This window comes from Sycon ciliatum, chromosome 8 (assembly GCF_964019385.1).
Source record: "Sycon ciliatum chromosome 8, ocSycCili1.1, whole genome shotgun sequence".
Lineage (NCBI taxonomy): Eukaryota > Metazoa > Porifera > Calcarea > Leucosolenida > Sycettidae > Sycon > Sycon ciliatum.
In genome coordinates, this window is record NC_088650.1 from 18,840,456 (window position 1) to 18,859,804 (window position 19,349).

Genomic DNA, 19,349 nt, shown 5'->3' on the forward strand with positions numbered 1-19,349 from the left:
TGCTGCTGATCAGTCAAGCTAAACTAAAGGTTTTTGTAATCTGTTGGAGCAGAAATACATGTAGAACGCACAATGTACCTTATCTCCGGAGAGCTAATAACTGTTTCGATCTTTTATACTGAAGTGCTTCAGACTATGATTAATTGTATCTTTCCGCTTGTGTTCTGTACATACAATGGGTAATGTAACTAATGTTTCAAAATAATTATTATTATAGTTCAAATAAACTACAGATCTGTATCTACCGGTATACCCCTGCGGTCCTCTAACGTTACTGGTTACGGTCATTGCTCTACCCTTTGCACTTATAAGTTAGGAAGCAATACAGCAGTACTTACGAAGTAACGGTACATTGATCAGTTATATGAGTGCAAATATACAAATCCTGTATCCAGCAACTTCTTTAACATTATTCTGCCATATTATAGAGATGTAGAGGGTGAAATGAGCATTGCACCGGATTAAACCAGATTCTCCTGGCTGTTATTGATGGTCTTTTCCAACCGTTGTCTGGAGAATTCGCTGCTGCTGGGCTTTGTATATTGAATGCCACCTGTTTGTTCTGTACATTATCATTCCTGAAATGCATTTCGTGGTTGTCGGCACCATTTCACGTGCACTTACCTACCAGTGCATCGTCACTTCGAGTAATATTTAAAATGTGCACGTACATTATACAATGCACTTATGCGTAATTCTATAATTTTTGGCCTCGTATAGTTATTTTAACCCAGCTGCAATGACGCTTGATATACATTTCTTCGTCCAGTGCCGTTGCCTGCTGAAAAAAGTAAGAAACACCTTCAAAATAGCATGTTGCTATGTCAGTTGCTATGTAGTTGCTATGGAAACGGGGTATGTTAAGATAATTGCTTATTTTGACTTCCCTGCAAGCTTCCCAAACTGACAACAATCAAAAATGATCTTCTATTACTATATATAGTATTAGGTCTCTCCACATGCTAAAAGAACAAAATCGCGGTACACCCAAAGTGGGAACGAAAATCATGAATTCATGCACTTGGCTCACAGTCTACTACGAGAGTATGCGGCCGCACGATCGCACGATCGATGCGCAAGTCGGCCGACAAGCAGAAGGAAGTTCGAAGTGAGATTTGCAAGTGCGACCTGGGTGATTTGCAGGTTTTCCGGATCGAACGCTGATTATGTTGGGTTAACCCAATTGTTTCTATGACTAGATGTGATTCGGGTAGGTTTGTAGCGGAGGTTTTGCTTGTGTGCTCGTGTAGTTTGCGCGGGAGTCTTTTTTGCGTGAAACGGCACACGTCGTTCACCGCCTACCGATTACTACGCCAGTGTGTGAGCAAGATCGCACTGCATGCATGGCGCACGGATCCAGCTGCGCCAGTGAGTATGCACATGTGAGCGTGGAAGTACTGTTTCCTCTGAAATACGAAAAAATATTGGTGTGTTCGGTGGAGACTGGAGGGCTTCGAGCTGGTTATGTTTCCTGGTACGTCTACTCACCTGATCAAAAGTTTATCTTATGTGTGCAGTGAGGTGTTGGAGCAGCTTGACCTCTTAGATCTCGCGCCTTGCTGATTAATTTGTCACCGTCCAACATTATTATGATCTGTTGATTTGCAAAACGTAAAATAATGGAAACTGAAGAGCACAGCGTGAGCGAATCGCAGGTCAACGGAAAGCCTGCTGAGTCCGAAGGCGCAGCTGATGCCCAGAGCCAGGAAGCCCAGACCAGTGATATGCCGAATGCACCCAGCACGCCGCCCATCAGCGTATTCCAATCAGCAGTGCCAAGCGAAACAGCCATCACCGCCGTGCCGTTGGTGCACGTTCAAAATCGACTGCAAGTCTCACCTGTCCTGGTGCCCTCGGCCTCGTCGGCTTTCCAGACTGCAGCAGTACCAGGCAGTGGGCAGCAGGACCAATGTAGCAGTAGCGTAGTCAACGCCAGTCCCAGCACTGCAGATGCTGCAGCAACGGAGGCTGCTGCTATCTCCACCAGCAGTAGCAGCACAAATGGCAACAACACGCACAATAATGGTTGTGAATCGCCCATGATCCAGCATCAGCAGCAGCAACAACAAGCGCAGCAGCAGCAGCAGCAGCATGGCACACTGACTCAGATATTACCGTCCGTGTCCACTGGCGGCTCTGATCGCCTGCCGTCACCCGCAGCACTGCAGCAGGCGCAAGCAGCAGTGGCCGGCGGTGGCGGCGTTGCTGGCCTGCCGCCGGGACCGTTCTACTTCATGCTGCAGAACGCCCCCGGCACCGTGCCAACCATCGCACCGCGGCCGTCGTCGTCCGAGGCACTCCCCTCGCCGTCAGTGGTGACCACGGCCGTGCGGCCGGACGGCTCGCCCGTAGCCATGGTTGCCGCGTCGCCGACCGGCTCTGGCACGCAGATGATGGACGTGGAGTCGCCGGGCGGTACGCTGACGCCGATGAAGCGAGGCCGCTCGTGCAGCCCGCGCGAGAGCAAGCGGCGCGCCGTGCACAACGAAGTGGAGCGGCGGCGGCGAGACAAGATCAACTTCTGGATGGACCGGCTGAAGGAGATCGTGCCGAATCCTCCCATGGCCGGCGGCACCAACACCAGCAAGGGCCACATGCTCGGCAAGTCCGTGACCTACATCACCGAGCTCAAGGACGAGCTCGCTGCGCTGAAGAAGCGCTACGAGTCCGAGCATAGCCAGCTGCTGCAGTGCGCATCTCAGCACACCCTGCTGCGTCAGCAGCTCCTGGAAAGCGGCCTCAAACCGACGTTCAACCTGTTCAGGATCAGCACGCCGAACAGCGCTGGTGGCAATGGTGCAGCAGTCTCCTCAGCCGCCGCCACCGCACCCGTTGCCGCCAGTTCTGTGAGTGTCACGAGCAGTGTTGTTGATGGCAATAAGCTGCCAGAGGTCATACCGATGGTTGCCGCCAGCGCTTCGAACAATGTCATGCAGGTTCGCATCACGGATGTGGCACAAGACACCCCCATGCAGCAGCAGCAAACTGTACGTGTCCTGTCTCCCCAGCCGGTGGTAGAACAGCCGATGCGCAGCGACGAGGCAGGCGCGGGCGCAGTGCACCCGCCACCTCTCATTCAGCCGTCGTTATCGCAACTGGCATCACCACCGCCGCTTACGCCCGTAGTCACAAAGTCTGCTGTAGTGGCGGCAGCGACCGCTGGCAATGCGGTGCCCATGTCCGCTGCCAACTCATCTGCAACACCGCTGATTGCTGCATCGGTTGCCTTGAGCTCCGTACTAAGTAACCACGTGTCTGCTGCACCCGAGTCATAACAGTCGCCGCCGGCTATGTGTGTGTGTGCCGCAATCCGCTGTGTTGCTGTCCTGCTAGTTCTTCGGTCGACTGTCTTGTGTGCCCGCTGTTGGATGTTGAGAGTAATTGCTGATGTCCCCTGTTGGATGTTGAGAGTAATTGCTGGGCCAGGCTCGCGTGGCTTTGTCTTTTGTAATGTACGTGTAGATGGTAGCAGGGTGCTAGATTGTAGAAAGCCACTGCCAGCAAGATAAGAAACAGAGCACAGTGTTTACCTGGTGGTGGGTGCTGCTTGACAGAGTTCCGCTCGGCGCACACTGGTTCCAGGCGTATCCTTAGCCTGCTAGCCGAACCTCTCCGCATTCGTGGGTGCGTTTGTGCGTATGTGTTTCCTCCTGCTATTATGTGACGCAGCACGTCTCCTGCTCCGTGTGGATATAGCTGATGTTCCGCGCCGTTGTCTAGCTTTGTGTGCTGCGTGCTCCTTGAGACAATCACCTGTGAGCGGTGATCGACTATAGACCTCTAGTATATGATAATATATGATGCGCCCACTGGCTCGTCGATGGGCAGCGTATTCCAGGCCTTTCCCTGTTTTGATTTGAAATCTATGAAAGCAGAAGCAGCTACTGGACACGTGTACAAGAGGCTGCAGTAGCTCTGTTCTTTCTTCGACTTTGAAGTGACAAGTGGCCCGCTGTTGTTGTGGCGGTGGTAGGTTTGGTGTCTACAGGCCCCGCCGCATGTGCTAAAATGAAGTATTGCCGAGTTGTTTTGTTTGAACATTCCCTTTTCGGCCAGTGCCTCTTCGTTCTTTTTTTGTTCTGGTGTGATGTATGCGTGTTCTTTGCTCTTTCCTTGTCGAAGCAGCACTTGTTCTGTTTCGTTTCTCTCTTGGAGGCTTCCTTGCCTTCCATCTTGCTGCCCTGTTTGCCGCAACCTTTCGTTGGCCTCTTTTTGACGCGGTGAGATGACTGCAGTCAACGTTCGATGCGTTGTTTTCACGCTGTGGGTGTTGTGTAGTGCGCGCACGCGTGTCTCTCCAGGTAGTCTGTACACTCACTACCGGCTTGTCTGCGTTTGGTTTCTCGCCTCTTTTTTTTATAAGATATTTCCTCGTGTTTGCCGCGCCGCGTTGTGCGCTTGTCATTGCTTGTCCTTGATAGTTCCTTGTGCCAGCTGTGTCCCCAGGCTTGAACTCCTACTGTGTTACCATAGTTATGTGATTTGCTTCTGGTGCTATGCAATCACTAGGACTTGAATGAGGGCGCTGTGCTTTCTTTACGGAATGATATTAACTGTCTGACATGCGTATTTAGTAGATTTCTATCGATTTTGTTCTATTTCGATCGTCGTCGTGGTCCTGCAACATCACGTCACACGTCTGTATTGCGTGGTGTGTGCTTTGCGGTGGCGGTGGTGGGTCGTTCCAGACAGGAGCCTGTCTCTATGCGTGTCCTGATCGGCTTTCTGCGGTTATCGTATTTTTCTTCTCCACATTGTTTTGGTATGTAGTTAACTAGTTACCAAGGGTCATGACGTCAGTCATTAGAGAGGTTCCGGAGTTTAATTTCCGTGCCAAAATCCGCAGAGCTGAGGCGCTACGGAATTATGTAATTGTATGTCGTTTGGAGTACTGAAATATTCCGGAGTACGGAAATTATGTATTTGCCGTCATTGCCTAGGTTACGATCGCAAACACGTCATATTCTCCGCGCTATATTATTTATTAGTTTGAAAATTTAATTGTACCGAAATCAAAACTTCCCATGGAAATCGATGTTTCTCGTACCGAATCTGTACACAAAAAATCTTTCTGCAGTCGATGATGCAAAATCTCCATACGAAACATGGTTCGTATGTGAAAGCCAGTCCACCCGGATTCCTCGTGCCGAAAAATTGTGTTCAGCCTGCCTCGAAAAAATCCGTAGCGTCGATGCGGATTTTGGCACGGAAAATCGTACCCCAAAACCTCTCTATTGCCCAATATAGGGTGCGTAACTCTGGTCCGTGAGCTAAACTGTAGCCGTGCCCTGCACAACTTGCTCCACGACCCTGCTTCCGCCCGGGATAAGTTGTGTGCCTAAATAATTGTATCATAAGGTGTTATGGCAGTATCAGTAGGTTCTCTGCAGAAGTTTCCAAGAGTGCCAGTATTATCACTTGACTTTATAGGGCCGTTTTAGAGAGAACATGTCTGTTTTTTTTTTTTGTCGGATCCTATACATCAGAACTAAAATATGGATCCTATACATGTATAATTATAGGATTTGAGTGTTCTGCATTATCCAGAGTGTTGTAATGGATGCATATGATGATAGAATGCTTAGTATGCTGAATAAGTACATACAGTGGAGATTGGATATAACGACCTTGGGTATAACGACAAATCGAGTTTAGCGACACAATTCTGTTGCCCAAGTCGTTTAGCAAGTCTTTTCTGTACATTATAGATCGGGTATAACGACCTCGAAAATAACAACAGATCGAATTTACTGACACTTTTTTGGTGCCCAAAGACCTGAAAAACAGGGAAAATACATCGGATATAACGACTTTCCTCTCGTATCAGGCAGACTGGCATGTCTGGAACATGGTATATGGCTGTGCCACGTGCCCGGACCTCCGGGTCACTGCTTTACATAATCATTGCATGTTGTAGCGGTGCGGAATGACTTTACCTTGAACAATGCATGCAAGACACATGTACATAGTAGATACACATCCGTTATCCACGTCATGTGCATGTATGTATATCTACAATACGTTTCTGTCATTTTGATATACATGTACATATTGCATACTAAATGTGAAGACCGGGTTTAGTGACAGATCGAATATAGCGACATTTTGCTTTCTCCCGAAGGAGTGTCGTTATATCCAATCTCCACTGTACATGTACATGTAGATACCATATGCTGTCTGATGAAGTGTTCTGACACGAAACTCGGAGTAACAGCGGAATGAGACTTGTTTGATTCATTGCTGTGTAATATTTGTAGATACCATGCATAGATGTCTGTGATTGATTGGGGAGGACTGCCACAGGTTAGCATATCTAGTGCTGTTAAGCCGAAAATTGGCCTATTGGCTTGAAATTTGGATTATTCCTATGGAAGTGTGTGGAAAACAGTTCCAAACATCTCATGAACCCCATTTTTTCAATGTGTATAGGTTGTTTAGCGAAATCCTTTAGCCGAAAACCAAAGGCCTATAAAAATATAAAAATGTAATGACTTCATGCAGGTAATGCGGTACATGTACATGTAGCTGGTAGAAAGGTGCACACTGCCTGACTGGATCATCATGTACGCAACTACTACATGTGCGTGTAGTATCCGAAGTTACAAAGAAAAATGTCCTTTGTGGTAGGAAACCTTACCTAACAAATCAACATCGAGTCATTAGTAGTTTACTACAGTAGAGTCGCGCGTCCAAGAACGTCGTTTCCAAGGGGTTAGCCTGGGGCGCTCTTATTTTTCAGCAATCAGGCTTCGTTCTTAGAAACAATTCGTACTGGATCATACTCAATCACCGTACTGGATCATGTACTAGTATAATCTTTAGGCTGTGGCGTTCTTAGCATTTCAGGCTGAACGTTCTTCAGCACGCGACTCTACTGTACTCGATCCCTGATGCCAACAGCTGATTTCCCAGTTTGCGGGCAGCGTGCCCCGCCAGACTCCATGTGCAGAGCTGCATACTCTGAGGGTCCGTGACAGGCTCTTTCTACAAGTAAGGGATGAGGGTCTCGTTGCAGAGACATTTCTAATTACAAGAAACTCAGCCGAAACTGCAAAAACTGATCGTATTCATTTGCCAAACACAGTGGATTTATTTTTGTAGGTGCCATTCCGGGGCCCTCTCCAAAACATTTCAAACTGTAGACTCAGTACTGTAGAGCCCAAAGTCGAAGTAAACAAGTTGTATGCTCAAAACCGTAGTGGCCGTAGCTTGTCGGACGACCCTGCCTGACCGGGAAAATTGATGCAGCCCGGTCTACGGATGCAGCATGCATTCGTTCTCAACACTTCCATGTCTCAAGCGATCCGTTTTCCCCAAGAAAACTACTATGCCATCTTTGGCGATACAAGTCATGTATATCTCAGCGACCATGTAACTGTTGTCAGCCAGGGGCTATCCCCCCCCCCCCTCCCCACCTTTTACCCCAAGCAAACTACTTTGCCATCTTTGCCTTTGGCTAATCTGTCTCGACCATGTACATTACATGTAACTGTTGTCTGCCAGGGCCTACAATAATAGCCCAAGCCCGGAAGGAGGGGGGGGGGGGTAAGGGGGGTTAGGGCCCGGTCACACATGCACTCGAAAGTAGCGTATACGCTGAAGCGAGGTCGCAGGAGCGAAAAATGGCATGGCAACGGCGAAAAGCGGAACTTCCGCTTCAGCGGAAACTCCAATCCGCTTCCTCCAAAATTTTCAAAGCGAGACTGTCGCTTCTGCGGATTCGCTTCAGCGGAAAACACCACGGTCTGCTGTATATGGACTTGCTACGAGAAATTTGTATGCGTATGATGTCCATGCAACAAAAATGCGTGCAAGATAGTCATTGACCTCGTCTATTCTCCGTACCGTATGCACCACAGTCTCATGTTCCGCCAAAGTAGGAGTTGTGCCCTGTTTGTATGTGTGACCGGACCACACACACGTGGTTTCGCTGGAGCGACACCAGGCTCGCTGCCGCCGAACCTCGTCGCCGAAGCGAATCCCAGTGCATGTGTGACCGGGCCCTAAGGGGGAGGGGGGTAAGGGGGTAAGGGGGAGGGGGTAAGGGGCCAGGATCGGATTTCTAGCTAGGGATAGGTATTTTACGATAGAAACTGTAGTTATGCGACCGAAGGGGTCATGGTGGTGAGTCAGCGGAACTGCTTATGGGCACTGCGGAGCGTCAGTCATAGTGTAGTGGGCCGCTAGTGAGTCGCTAGTGCATCGCTGTGCTCCGACTTTACAAGAAGGAGTCGTTGCAAAAGTTTTTGTCGTCCCTGAAACGAACATCATTCGTTGGAGGGGGGGGGGGGTACGAGCCAAAATCACAAATTGACCGGCCCTGTACACATGTACAATGTACATGCATGCGATTTTTATCGTCCAGCATAGCAAGCTGCGTTCATATCAGGGGGGGGGGGGGGTCCGAGTACGAAATGAACGATGTTCGGTTCAGGGACGTCAAACAACTGTTGCGACGACCTCTAAGCATAGCAACTGATGATGTGATCGCACAACCTCTACATGTACATGACTGTACATATCTGTCTTGCATTGGAATGGTCAGCGTCCTCAATCTTACCTGCTTCATGTACGTAAGATGTAGTACTAGTAAGTAGTTGGCTCTGCGGGTAATGATGGAGATTGTAGAGGCCTTCTTTCCGGAGTGCACTGCCTCTGTGCTCGTATAATCAGATGCTCAGTCTAACAAGTACTACATGTAGCAGCATGGACAAACAGCTGAAACGCCATGGTCACCAATATTATCCTGCTGGTGAAAATAAGAAGAATACAGTCAGGTGCCGAGGTACTAGGTGGTCTGCCATGCCATCTGCCCTTCCGGTCATACCTTGTGGCGGTGGAGGCAGCGACTCGATGTGTTCACGACTCTTCTCCGTCAATGCCAAGTGCCAGTGAAGAACACGATCGAATCGGTGCTTTACTCCACACAGTGACATAGTGGCCATGTGTCTCCCCATGGCATGGGCCCAGCCCGCAGCTAATAATTATTATTTTTTACTTCACCGCTGAAACTGTTCTGAACGACGTCGATCGAGCGCCTGTCCGGAAGCCTGTTTTGAGTGGACTGTGCGCTCGTCAGATCCGAGACGGAAGATTCGCGGCTTGCAGCAGCGGCACGCCAGTTCTGCTCTTGCAGAGCTTGGCTGGATGAATTCCAGGTTCTGGTCCAATCTGGACTTCAAGTAGTTAGTTAGTTACCAAACCATGCAAACCCTTTGTTGCTTCCACTGGACTAGTCTACATAGAACTTCAAGTGCAAGGGGAGTAGCGTTTTGATCAGAAAACCTTGAAACCGACACTCGTAAAAAGACGGCATAATTTATTTCCGGAACACTCTTATCTACACGTTTGTAGCCGGGTTCAAAGTAGTGCCAACTAGACCAAAATGGCTTGTGCACCGACATGTCGACGCTCTGTCCGTTCCATACTGGACTCAGCTCGCCTTCTCGGTGGACTCCGGCATGCTCCCTCCACATCCGCAGCAGCGGGCATGGAGCTGAAAAGCAAAGCTGTGGAACGCCCGCAACCGGCCTTTGATTACGACACGTTCTTCCGTAAGGAGACGGAGTTCCGGTTGGCCCAAGGTATGTACGACTTCTTCCTGCCACTCCACCAACGTGTCAATGCTTCACTCCCAAATCAGGCGGGCGCAGCGCCCGACTTGTATGAGCAGACGGCCGATATCATTCCTAAACTCGATGAACTGTTGGACAGCGTCACGGCAGAACCTGGCGACATGTCACGACGCCTGGAACAGGTTACGGAGGACCTGCGCAATGTGACGGTGTTCGCCACCACCGACTACCTGGGGCTGAGCGCGCACCCGTTGCTCATCGAGACGATGCGACGATTCACGGAGAAACACGGCGTAAGTTGCACGGGATCTCGCTACATCACCGGAAACACACTTTATCTTCAGATGCTGGAGCGCGAGTGCGCACGCATGCATCGCCAGGAGAGCAGTATCCTGTTTCTGAGCTGCTTCGATGCAAACAACTGCATTCTGTCTTGCCTGGGCTCGTGGCTGCCTGGGTGTATAATCTACTCGGACGAGGGCAACCATGCATCAATCATAGAGGGAATACAGCGGTCTGGCGGCCAGAAGCGAATCTACCGCCATTGCGACACACAGCATCTTGAAGAGCTGCTGGCCGCCGACCGTGAAGAGGAGGACGCGGATGCACCGCGGCCAAAGGTGATTGTGTTCGAGTCGGTGTACTCGATGCTCGGCGACATCAGCCCAGTGCCGGAGATTGTGCGTCTAGCGCGGCAATACGGTGCTCTAACGTTCATTGACGAGGCTCACTCTCTGGGCCTGTTTGGCGAGAATGGCCGTGGCATACTGGAACTGCAGGAATGCGAGGGTGAGGTGGACATCGTGGCCAGTACACTGGGCAAGGGCGCCGGCTTCCAGGGTGGCTATGTGGCGTCCAGCCTTGGCTTCACGGAGGCCGTGCGCCATCGAGCACGCGGCTTTGTCTTCACGAGCGCTCTGACCCCGGGCATGGCAGCCACGGGCCTGGTGGCGCTGCGCATCCTGCAGACGGCGGAGGGACGCGAGCTGCGCGAGAAGCTCTTCCACAACGTGGCCACGGTGCGGAAACTCCTGGAGGAGGAGGGCATCCCGCTCATCCGCAACGACTCGCACATTGTGCCCGTGTGCGTTCACCATCCGGAGACGGTGCACATTCTCAGCCGTAGTCTGCTCCACGAGTTTGGCGTGTACGTACCCGCCGTCCGGCATCCCGCGGTGGCGCGCGGAAAGGAGCTGCTGCGCGTAGTACCCATGCCCGGTCACACGGCGGCGCAGATTAATCATCTTGTCGAAGCACTGGCTATGCTCTGGAAGCGACACGACCTCCCGCTCACGCATACTCTTCATAGAGATATAATTGAATAGTCGCTCGACTCGGTAGTGCTTGACATACAGTCTGTGTACACAGCATTTAATCCTCTCGCGAGCAGCAAACGCTGGAAATTTGACGTTCGTATGTGGATAATGAGGCAACATACCCAGACATCTATTGTAGTTATATCTACATGATTGTACATGTATCTCTCCAGCTGAGAGTGATAAGATCCAGCTTTCGATAAGGTTGGCAAACAGCACGGGAGTTGACTTGTTCCCCGACCCCGTGCTTGTGCCTTTAGCCGCCTCAGTTCTGTGCGGCTTAGCTTTGTGCGTACAGCGCCAATAACATTGCCATGCCAGCACCGACTAACGACCTGTTGTCATGTCAACACAGACTCACGGCCCGTTGCCATGTCAACTCCGACTTGCAGCCCGTGTGCATTATGCAGGTCATGAGGTTGTCACCCGTTCTGTGCCGGGTGCTGGCTGTTTTGCGCATACTCAGATCTGCATGGGCCTTCATAGGCTGTTTTTGCTTGAAACAAGATCTGCATGGTCCTTCACTAGTGTGTGAAGGTGTATCCTTGACAAGGTGTCAATTACAGCTCTCTTCAAGCACAATTACTGGCATGGATGCATGCCCTTTGCTGATGCATGCCGATAAGTCAATTTACGTGTGGCTGGTTTGAGCGTATTCTCAGATTGCGGGCTACTTTTAGAAATAGTTCAAAAATATTTGCCTGCCGGATAACATTTCCACATACCCATTGCAGCCAAACAGATCCACCTATTCGAACAAACTGATGTGTGTGTGTGTGTGTGTGTGTGTGTGTGTGTGTGTGTGTGTGTGTGTGTGTGTGTGTGTGTGTGTGTGCTGTTCCAATTGATCATTCGATTTCATCATCCATTCTCTTTCAACTGTTTTCATTTCAGTATTTCAATGCTTGTGTTTGTTAAAAGAGCTGTGAACCTTTTATGAGGTACCCAAATATATCTGATGCCATCTTCTTAGGTAACAGCTCCGATCTACACCTATATGTACATGATGATTGTAGTATTTGTACTGTCATGTACATGTGGGTCACTTGTCACCAGGGAGTCGACTCCCTGCTTGACACTGTCCAGGGAGCGGACAGACAGCATTATATAAATTAGAATGGGAGAAGATCAGGCAGGTATGGAGCCATCTGCAGACTCAGTCGTTGCATAACTAATCAAGTAACTAGTTACTTGTGCTCTGTATATACACTGTAGCAATTATTTACACTGATTTGTTTGTCTGCCGGTGAACAGCTGTCACCAAGGCCGGCTGAGCTCGATCCCCGAGTGAGGCCTTCGTGGACACGATGCACCTGTTCTCGTGACAGTATTCTACCACCACACTAGGTCAGTGATCGATCTAGTAGTAGTTTGTTTGTCTGGTGATTCCAGTGATGATTCTCAAGGTCAAACGATAAAAATGCTCAAGAACAAGGTTGAGAAGGGATGCCCGGAAGTAAATGTACAATATCATGTAGTTATACCGACAGAATAGGGAGAATCCTGCAGAGAGGTAAAGGAAAAAGAAGGTTGAACTTGAAGGAGGCAACAGCAGAACACCGTGGAGAGACAACAGGAAAGCACGGAGAAGAACGGAGAGAGGAAAGTTACGGCAACAACAACGACATTTTGGTAGCAGCTTTGGTAGCCTATTATTGTTGATAATTATTCCAATAGCACTGAGCTCAAGTCGATGCTGCATGCAAACCAACCCTGCACTAATACCGACAAAGACAGCGTTGTGCCTTTTTGTCGCACTCGCTGACTGTATAATTATGATCTGGTTACGTTGGTGGACAGTCACAACTCGTAACATTTTTCCTTCTCCTTTTTTACTATAATTTTCAAAACCTCTGTCTATTTACTGTTTTGGTGGCTCTCATCGCCCAACCAATCTTCATTCCTAGTGACAACATAAGAGAGCTGAAGCAGATTACGGTATTGTCAGACATGGATTGGAAGACTGTGGGCTATTTGGTGCTTAGGAAGTTAGTTAGGTGGTACATGTATACAGCATTCAACAGGGTTTGGTGAAGGAGTTGGCATTGTGGTCAGATTCGTGGACTAGGAATAGACCAAGGAATGGACCGGCGTCAGTGTATTCAACAACTTTCAATCCTGATGATGCAGCGTTTTGCCATTTTCTTACTTCGCGGTAGATGCGTCACTTGAAATTCAAGAGCATAATAGTTCACGAAACATAATAATTGCCCACTTTGGGTTGACCCAATACATGACTTGTCATGTTCATTGTGCATGCACACGTACGACTCTTCATGCTGGAACAATGCATCACACCTTCCATGTACAGTGTATATGTGCATGATGATTGTGCATGTCACATTTTTGTGGAATGACATTATTTATTCTTGTTTTCCAACAGGCGGGGACGCCTTTTTGCAGGGAACCCTAGGAACATTTTGATAGATGCGCGAAATTCAACTGGTGACCTAGGCGTACATACATGTACATGTATGTGAATGCCATTGAGAACAACCATTGATATGAAGTGAATTTTGTAGGTACAGTTTACAGTTTTCTAAAAGAACTTTGAAGCTCCATTGTAGCCGTGTCATATTTTCAGTACACCCAACTCGCAACACACAAACAGTCCTTGGCTACACCACGTACAGAAAATTGTCCAAGTTTTCTCCCAGGAGGGCATCATCAGGGATATACACTGTACACTGTACAATGCAGGAGAAGAATGATACAAAGTAACAGGATTACAAAGTAACAGGATTTGTTGGCTGATACAAGACAGTATATAGTACTGTCTACATGTACATGTACATGATTGTATATTAGCCAACTTTTGTATCATTCTTCTAGCTCAGTCCTATGTACATGTACATGTATATCCCTGATGATGCCCTCCTAGATCCTGGGTGAACATTTGGACAGTTTACTATACATGCACATGTATGTAGTGTAGCCAAGGACCGTCCGCTCGTGTGTTGCGAGTTGCCGGGGTGTACTGAAAATAGTTTACAGGTTGGTGGGACTATAAACACTTTTCTAGGGTTCTCTTGACATGAAAAGGAGACTGGGGATGAAGAGCAAGAGCGAATGAAACTGAAAGAAATAATTTCTACCCACATCTGACCACTCTCGGTACCCTTGCCATCAGCAGAGGCATGATACAGCCAAAGTCCCTGGAACCTGATGGCACTGTTCTATTCCAACACACCGTCGTTGTTGTTGCTGTCCCAGGGCCCTGCTCTCTCACCGGCCTGGTTAGAATTCCTTTCATAATTTTATTCATTGGCAAAGCCAGGGTTTCCCTACCATACAAATAACAATGTACATTTTGTATACTCTGTTCAACGGCTTCTCTTTGCTGGCTGTATGTGGACGGTTCTATAGCCGCGGATGTGCGAACTTTACGCTTACAATTATGTAGTTTTACTTTATGCTGTTCGTCCCTGCATACATGTAGAAAAATTGGCAGAATTCGGTACTTTTTCTGGTAAGTTTCATGCATGTTTGGCACGTGGATAAAGAAATGGAGCAGAATTCGAGGAATTGCCCGCCATAAGGTTTGTATGGTTCTGCCAATTTCACTGCTTTTCGAGCAGAATCTGCCACCTTTTCGAGCATTATCCGCCAATGCCTACATGTACCTGCATGCAAGTTTTTGGAATTACATGTAATTTATTTGGACGCAAACCAGTTACCTTCACGTACCCCGGCACTGTCTATCATGGTCTACATCAGTACATGATCTACATGTACACCATGTAGATGTACACAGCAGGGTTATAATAAATTCAAACATATCACGTGCTTGTTGCCATCCGACGGCCAATCAGCATCGACTTGTACCAGGGCAGAAATTGTGTGTATTGCCTGGACTACGGCATGGCAATGCCCTGCTAGCATGCTACGGAGTACGGTGACATCCCCTGCATGCATGCTAATTCAGTAATTGCTATGCAAATGCCAGGCTATGGTGCCATCTATCAGCGTAGCTCGGCAAGGGTCTGTGGCACTGGCAGTTTTTCGTTGTCAGCTCAGTTCGCATGTACATTCGACTCTGAACTGACGTAACTCAAGTCGTTACTTGCTCTGGTAAGCGAAATAAAAGAGCATGCACCTATCTATCTGCTCTGAACTTAGCAAGCCAAAATAAGTAAAGTGGCATTCACACTTGCCACGTGATCGTTGCCACGGTTTGACCCAATCAGAGCGGTCACAGGCTGGGCATGAACCTCTGATCATGCCCTGCCAGCAACGTCTACTAGTACTACTACGGTACTACCATGCACCGCGCTGTACACCCCATCACGTGATCATTCATGCCCTCCTACCATGTGTGAATATACTCATTCACACATGGTAGGGCATGAATTAATGAATTCACACATGGGTATATTCACACATGGGTATATTCACACATGGCTAGTATGGGTATATTCGACATACTAGTACATGCCGTGCCATTCAGGCCTTTGAGTTTGACCAATCAGCACGTCCTGAGAGTGTGTGGAGGTGAAACTGAGCACGACGGGATGAAGGTATAAAAGGAAGGTACTCATAGGGGTGGTGGTCGGGGACGTGGAGGACTCAGCTTCTGAGCTTCTAGGGGTGGTGGTCGGGGACGTGGAGGACTCAGCTTCTGAGCTTCTAGGGGTGGTGGTCGGGGACGTGGAGGACTCAGCTTCTGAGCTTCTAGGGGTGGTGGTCGGGGACGTGGAGGACTCAGCTTCTGAGCTTCTAGGGGTGGTGGTCGGGGACGTGGAGGACTCAGCTTCTGAGCTTCTAGGGGTGGTGGTCGGGGACGTGGAGGACTCAGCTTCTGAGCTTCTAGGGGTGGTGGTCGGGGACGTGGATTTCCCAGCTTGTGAGCTTCAGCTCCCTACTCTCTCTCGTCAACGGTCGAGGGCTGCTCGAGGGCCTGAATCAACAAAGCCGAAGGTATAAAGAAGGTATAAAAGGAAGGTACTCATAGGGGTGGTGGTCGGGGACGTGGAGGACTCAGCTTCTGAGCTTCTAGGGGTGGTGGTCGGGGACGTGGAGGACTCAGCTTCTGAGCTTCTAGGGGTGGTGGTCGGGGACGTGGAGGACTCAGCTTCTGAGCTTCTAGGGGTGGTGGTCGGGGACGTGGAGGACTCAGCTTCTGAGCTTCTAGGGGTGGTGGTCGGGGACGTGGATTTCCCAGCTTGTGAGCTTCAGCTCCCTACTCTCTCTCGTCAACGGTCGAGGGCTGCTCGAGGGCCTGAATCAACAAAGCCAGCTCCCTACTCTCTCTCGTCAACGGTCGAGGGCTGCTCGAGGGCCTGAATCAACAAAGCCGAAGGTATAAAGAAGGTATAAAAGGAAGGTACTCATAGGGGTGGTGGTCGGGGACGTGGAGGACTCAGCTTCTGAGCTTCTAGGGGTGGTGGTCGGGGACGTGGAGGACTCAGCTTCTGAGCTTCTAGGGGTGGTGGTCGGGGACGTGGAGGACTCAGCTTCTGAGCTTCTAGGGGTGGTGGTCGGGGACGTGGAGGACTCAGCTTCTGAGCTTCTAGGGGTGGTGGTCGGGGACGTGGATTTCCCAGCTTGTGAGCTTCAGCTCCCTACTCTCTCTCGTCAACGGTCGAGGGCTGCTCGAGGGCCTGAATCAACAAAGCCGGAGAGAGTACGGACCTGAAACTTCAACTTCCTTGAGATGACCTGAATCAACAAAAGATGAAACTTCACCTTCCTTGACATGACCTGAATCAACAAAAGATGAAACTTCACCTTGGTCGACATGAAACTTCAGAACTGAGAGCCGAGAGCGCACGGAGCTGGAACTTCAGGACCTGAAACTTTGTGAGCTGAAACTAACGTTACTTCAGAACGAAACTTCAGAACGAAATTTCAGCCGTACCGTGCGCGCGGTCGAGGGCTTGCCCGAGAGCGCACGGAGCCTACTTCAGAACGAAACTTCAGCCGTGCGCTCGACGGCTTGCCCGAGAGCGCACGGACGTGGAACTTCAGCTTGTAAGTTTCTGCCATTGTTGTGCAACGAATGCCATAATAAAGGACTTGAGAACTTGGGAAGGCAGGCACTCGGTGTTTCTAGTTGATGTATTTCAAGTTCGATTTATGTAGATTAGTGCAGTACAGTGGCTTTGTTTGCGCTGCTAGCATGCTGCGGGTGCGCTTGCACGTGCACGTTCTGCTGAGGAGAGCGTTGTGGCTTTCGCTTGTGCTGTCCTGCGTGGGTGGCAGTGTGAAATACAATCAGACATGGATGTCAGGGCAGGTATCGTTGATTCCGGCCCTCGAGCGGCCCGCGGCCTTCGGCCTTGGGCCGCTCTCGGGCCTGAATCAACGATACTGCCCTGACATCCATGTCTGATTCTATACTTCACAACGAAACTTCAGCTTGTTAGTTTCAGCTCCGTACGCTCTCGGGCAAGCCCTCGAGCGTACGGCAAGCCCTCGAGCGTACGGAGCTGAAACTAACAAGCTGAAGTTTCGTTGTGAAGTAACCGTTAGTTTCATCTCGAGCAAGGTGAAAAGTTTCAGCTCCGTACGCTCTCGGGCAAGCCCTCGAGCGTACGGAGCTGAAACTAACAAGCTGAAGTTTCGTTGTGAAGTAACCGTTAGTTTCATCTCGAGCAAGGTGAAAAGTTTCAGCTCCGCACGCTCTCGGGCAAGCCCTCGAGCGTACGGAGCTGAAACTAACAAGCTGAAGTTTCGTTGTGAAGTAACCGTTAGTTTCATCTCGAGCAAGGTGAAAAGTTTCAGCTCCGCACGCTCTCGGGCAAGCCCTCGAGCGTACGGAGCTGAAACTAACAAGCTGAAGTTTCGTTGTGAAGTAACCGTTAGTTTCATCTCGAGCAAGGTGAAAAGTTTCAGCTCCGCACGCTCTCGGGCAAGCCCTCGAGCGTACGGAGCTGAAACTAACAAGCTGAAGTTTCGTTGTGAAGTAACCGTTAGTTTCATCTCGAGCAAGGTGAAAAGTTTCAGCTCCGTACGCTCTCGGGCAAGCCCTCGAGCGTACGGAGCTGAAACTAACAAGCTGAAGTTTACGCTCAGCTTGTTAGTTTCAGCTCCGTACGCTCGAGGGCTTGCCCGAGAGCGTGCGGAGCTGAAACTTTTCACCTTGCTCGAGATGAAACTAACGGTTACTTCACAACGAAACTTCAGCTTGTTAGTTTCAGCTCCGTACGCTCTCGGGCAAGCCCTCGAGCGTACGGCAAGCCCTCGAGCGTACGGAGCTGAAACTAACAAGCTGAAGTTTCGTTGTGAAGTAACCGTTAGTTTCATCTCGAGCAAGGTGAAAAGTTTCAGCTCCGCACGCTCTCGGGCAAGCCCTCGAGCGTACGGAGCTGAAACTAACAAGCTGAAGTTTCGTTGTGAAGTAACCGTTAGTTTCATCTCGAGCAAGGTGAAAAGTTTCAGCTCCGCACGCTCTCGGGCAAGCCCTCGAGCGTACGGAGCTGAAACTAACAAGCTGAAGTTTCGTTGTGAAGTAACCGTTAGTTTCATCTCGAGCAAGGTGAAAAGTTTCAGCTCCGCACGCTCTCGGGCAAGCCCTCGAGCGTACGGAGCTGAAACTAACAAGCTGAAGTTTCGTTGTGAAGTAACCGTTAGTTTCATCTCGAGCAAGGTGAAAAGTTTCAGCTCCGCACGCTCTCGGGCAAGCCCTCGAGCGTACGGAGCTGAAACTAACAAGCTGAATCCTCCACGTCCCCGACCACCACCCCTAGAGGAGCCTCGCTTTTATACCTTCATGCCCCCGTGCTCATTTTCAGCTCCGGACGTTATCAGGACGTGCTGATCGGTGATTGGTGTTTCTTCATGCCCCCGTGCTCATTTTAAGCTCCGGACGTTATCAGGACGTGCTGATCGGTGATTGGTGTTTGCTTGTTGATGTATGCGGTATGTTTGAAACACAATCAAGCATGGTAGGAAGGTCTTGATGGAAAATGCGTACCCTCGCGCGTAGCCCTCGGGCAAGCCCTCGGGCATACGCACTCGGGCACTCCATGCCCTTGTGTGTACGCTCTCGGGCAAGCCCTCGAGCGTACACACGCGGGCATGAATTTTCCACCAAGCCCTTCCTTCCATGCTTGATTCTATACATCAACTTATAATCACACCTCAGTGAGTGTCCCATATTTTCATAAACATTCATCGTTCCGTCACTTCTCAAGCTTGGGTACCGACCGTCGATGCATCATGGCTTCCATGCTACATGCAGTGGACGCGCCTCGCACAGCCCCTGGCCTGTACCATGTGTACTGGGCCCTGTACCGAGTACGATTCCGCTCCTTCTTCGCTATCACACCCTGATGGCCTGAAACAACCCGCCCGGAGACCTCCTCGAACACGAACACCAAACCTCCAAACCTTCATTGTGTACAGTATTAGTATTACAATGTAGTTGGTCATGTGCAAATGTAGATGGGTACACCGGTACCATTCACTCAAGTAGCATACACCTTCCGAGGTCAATCAAAACCAGGGAGTTGTATAC

At 49.7% G+C, this 19,349-nt stretch overlaps 2 protein-coding genes across 2 annotated transcripts; both read left to right on the forward strand.

Moving 5' to 3' along the window:
* The first annotated feature begins 1,367 nt into the window (after positions 1–1,367).
* On the forward strand, positions 1,368–4,629 carry LOC135824009 (upstream stimulatory factor 2-like). The gene has a single exon (XM_065336899.1). The coding sequence runs from the start codon at positions 1,620–1,622 to the stop codon at positions 3,273–3,275; it is 1,656 nt and encodes a 551-aa protein (XP_065192971.1). The 5' UTR covers positions 1,368–1,619; the 3' UTR covers positions 3,276–4,629.
* A 4,353-nt stretch (positions 4,630–8,982) lies between these two features.
* On the forward strand, positions 8,983–11,521 carry LOC135824010 (5-aminolevulinate synthase-like). Its single transcript, XM_065336900.1, has one exon. It carries the CDS (start codon positions 9,386–9,388, stop codon positions 10,898–10,900), a length of 1,515 nt encoding a protein of 504 aa, XP_065192972.1. The 5' UTR covers positions 8,983–9,385; the 3' UTR covers positions 10,901–11,521.
* The last annotated feature ends 7,828 nt before the right edge of the window (positions 11,522–19,349 follow it).

Coding starts and splice junctions, on each gene's coding strand:
- LOC135824009 (XM_065336899.1), top strand. CDS start 1,620: ATGGAAACTGAAGAGCACAGCGTGAGCGAATCGCAGGTCAACGGAAAG.
- LOC135824010 (XM_065336900.1), top strand. CDS start 9,386: ATGGCTTGTGCACCGACATGTCGACGCTCTGTCCGTTCCATACTGGAC.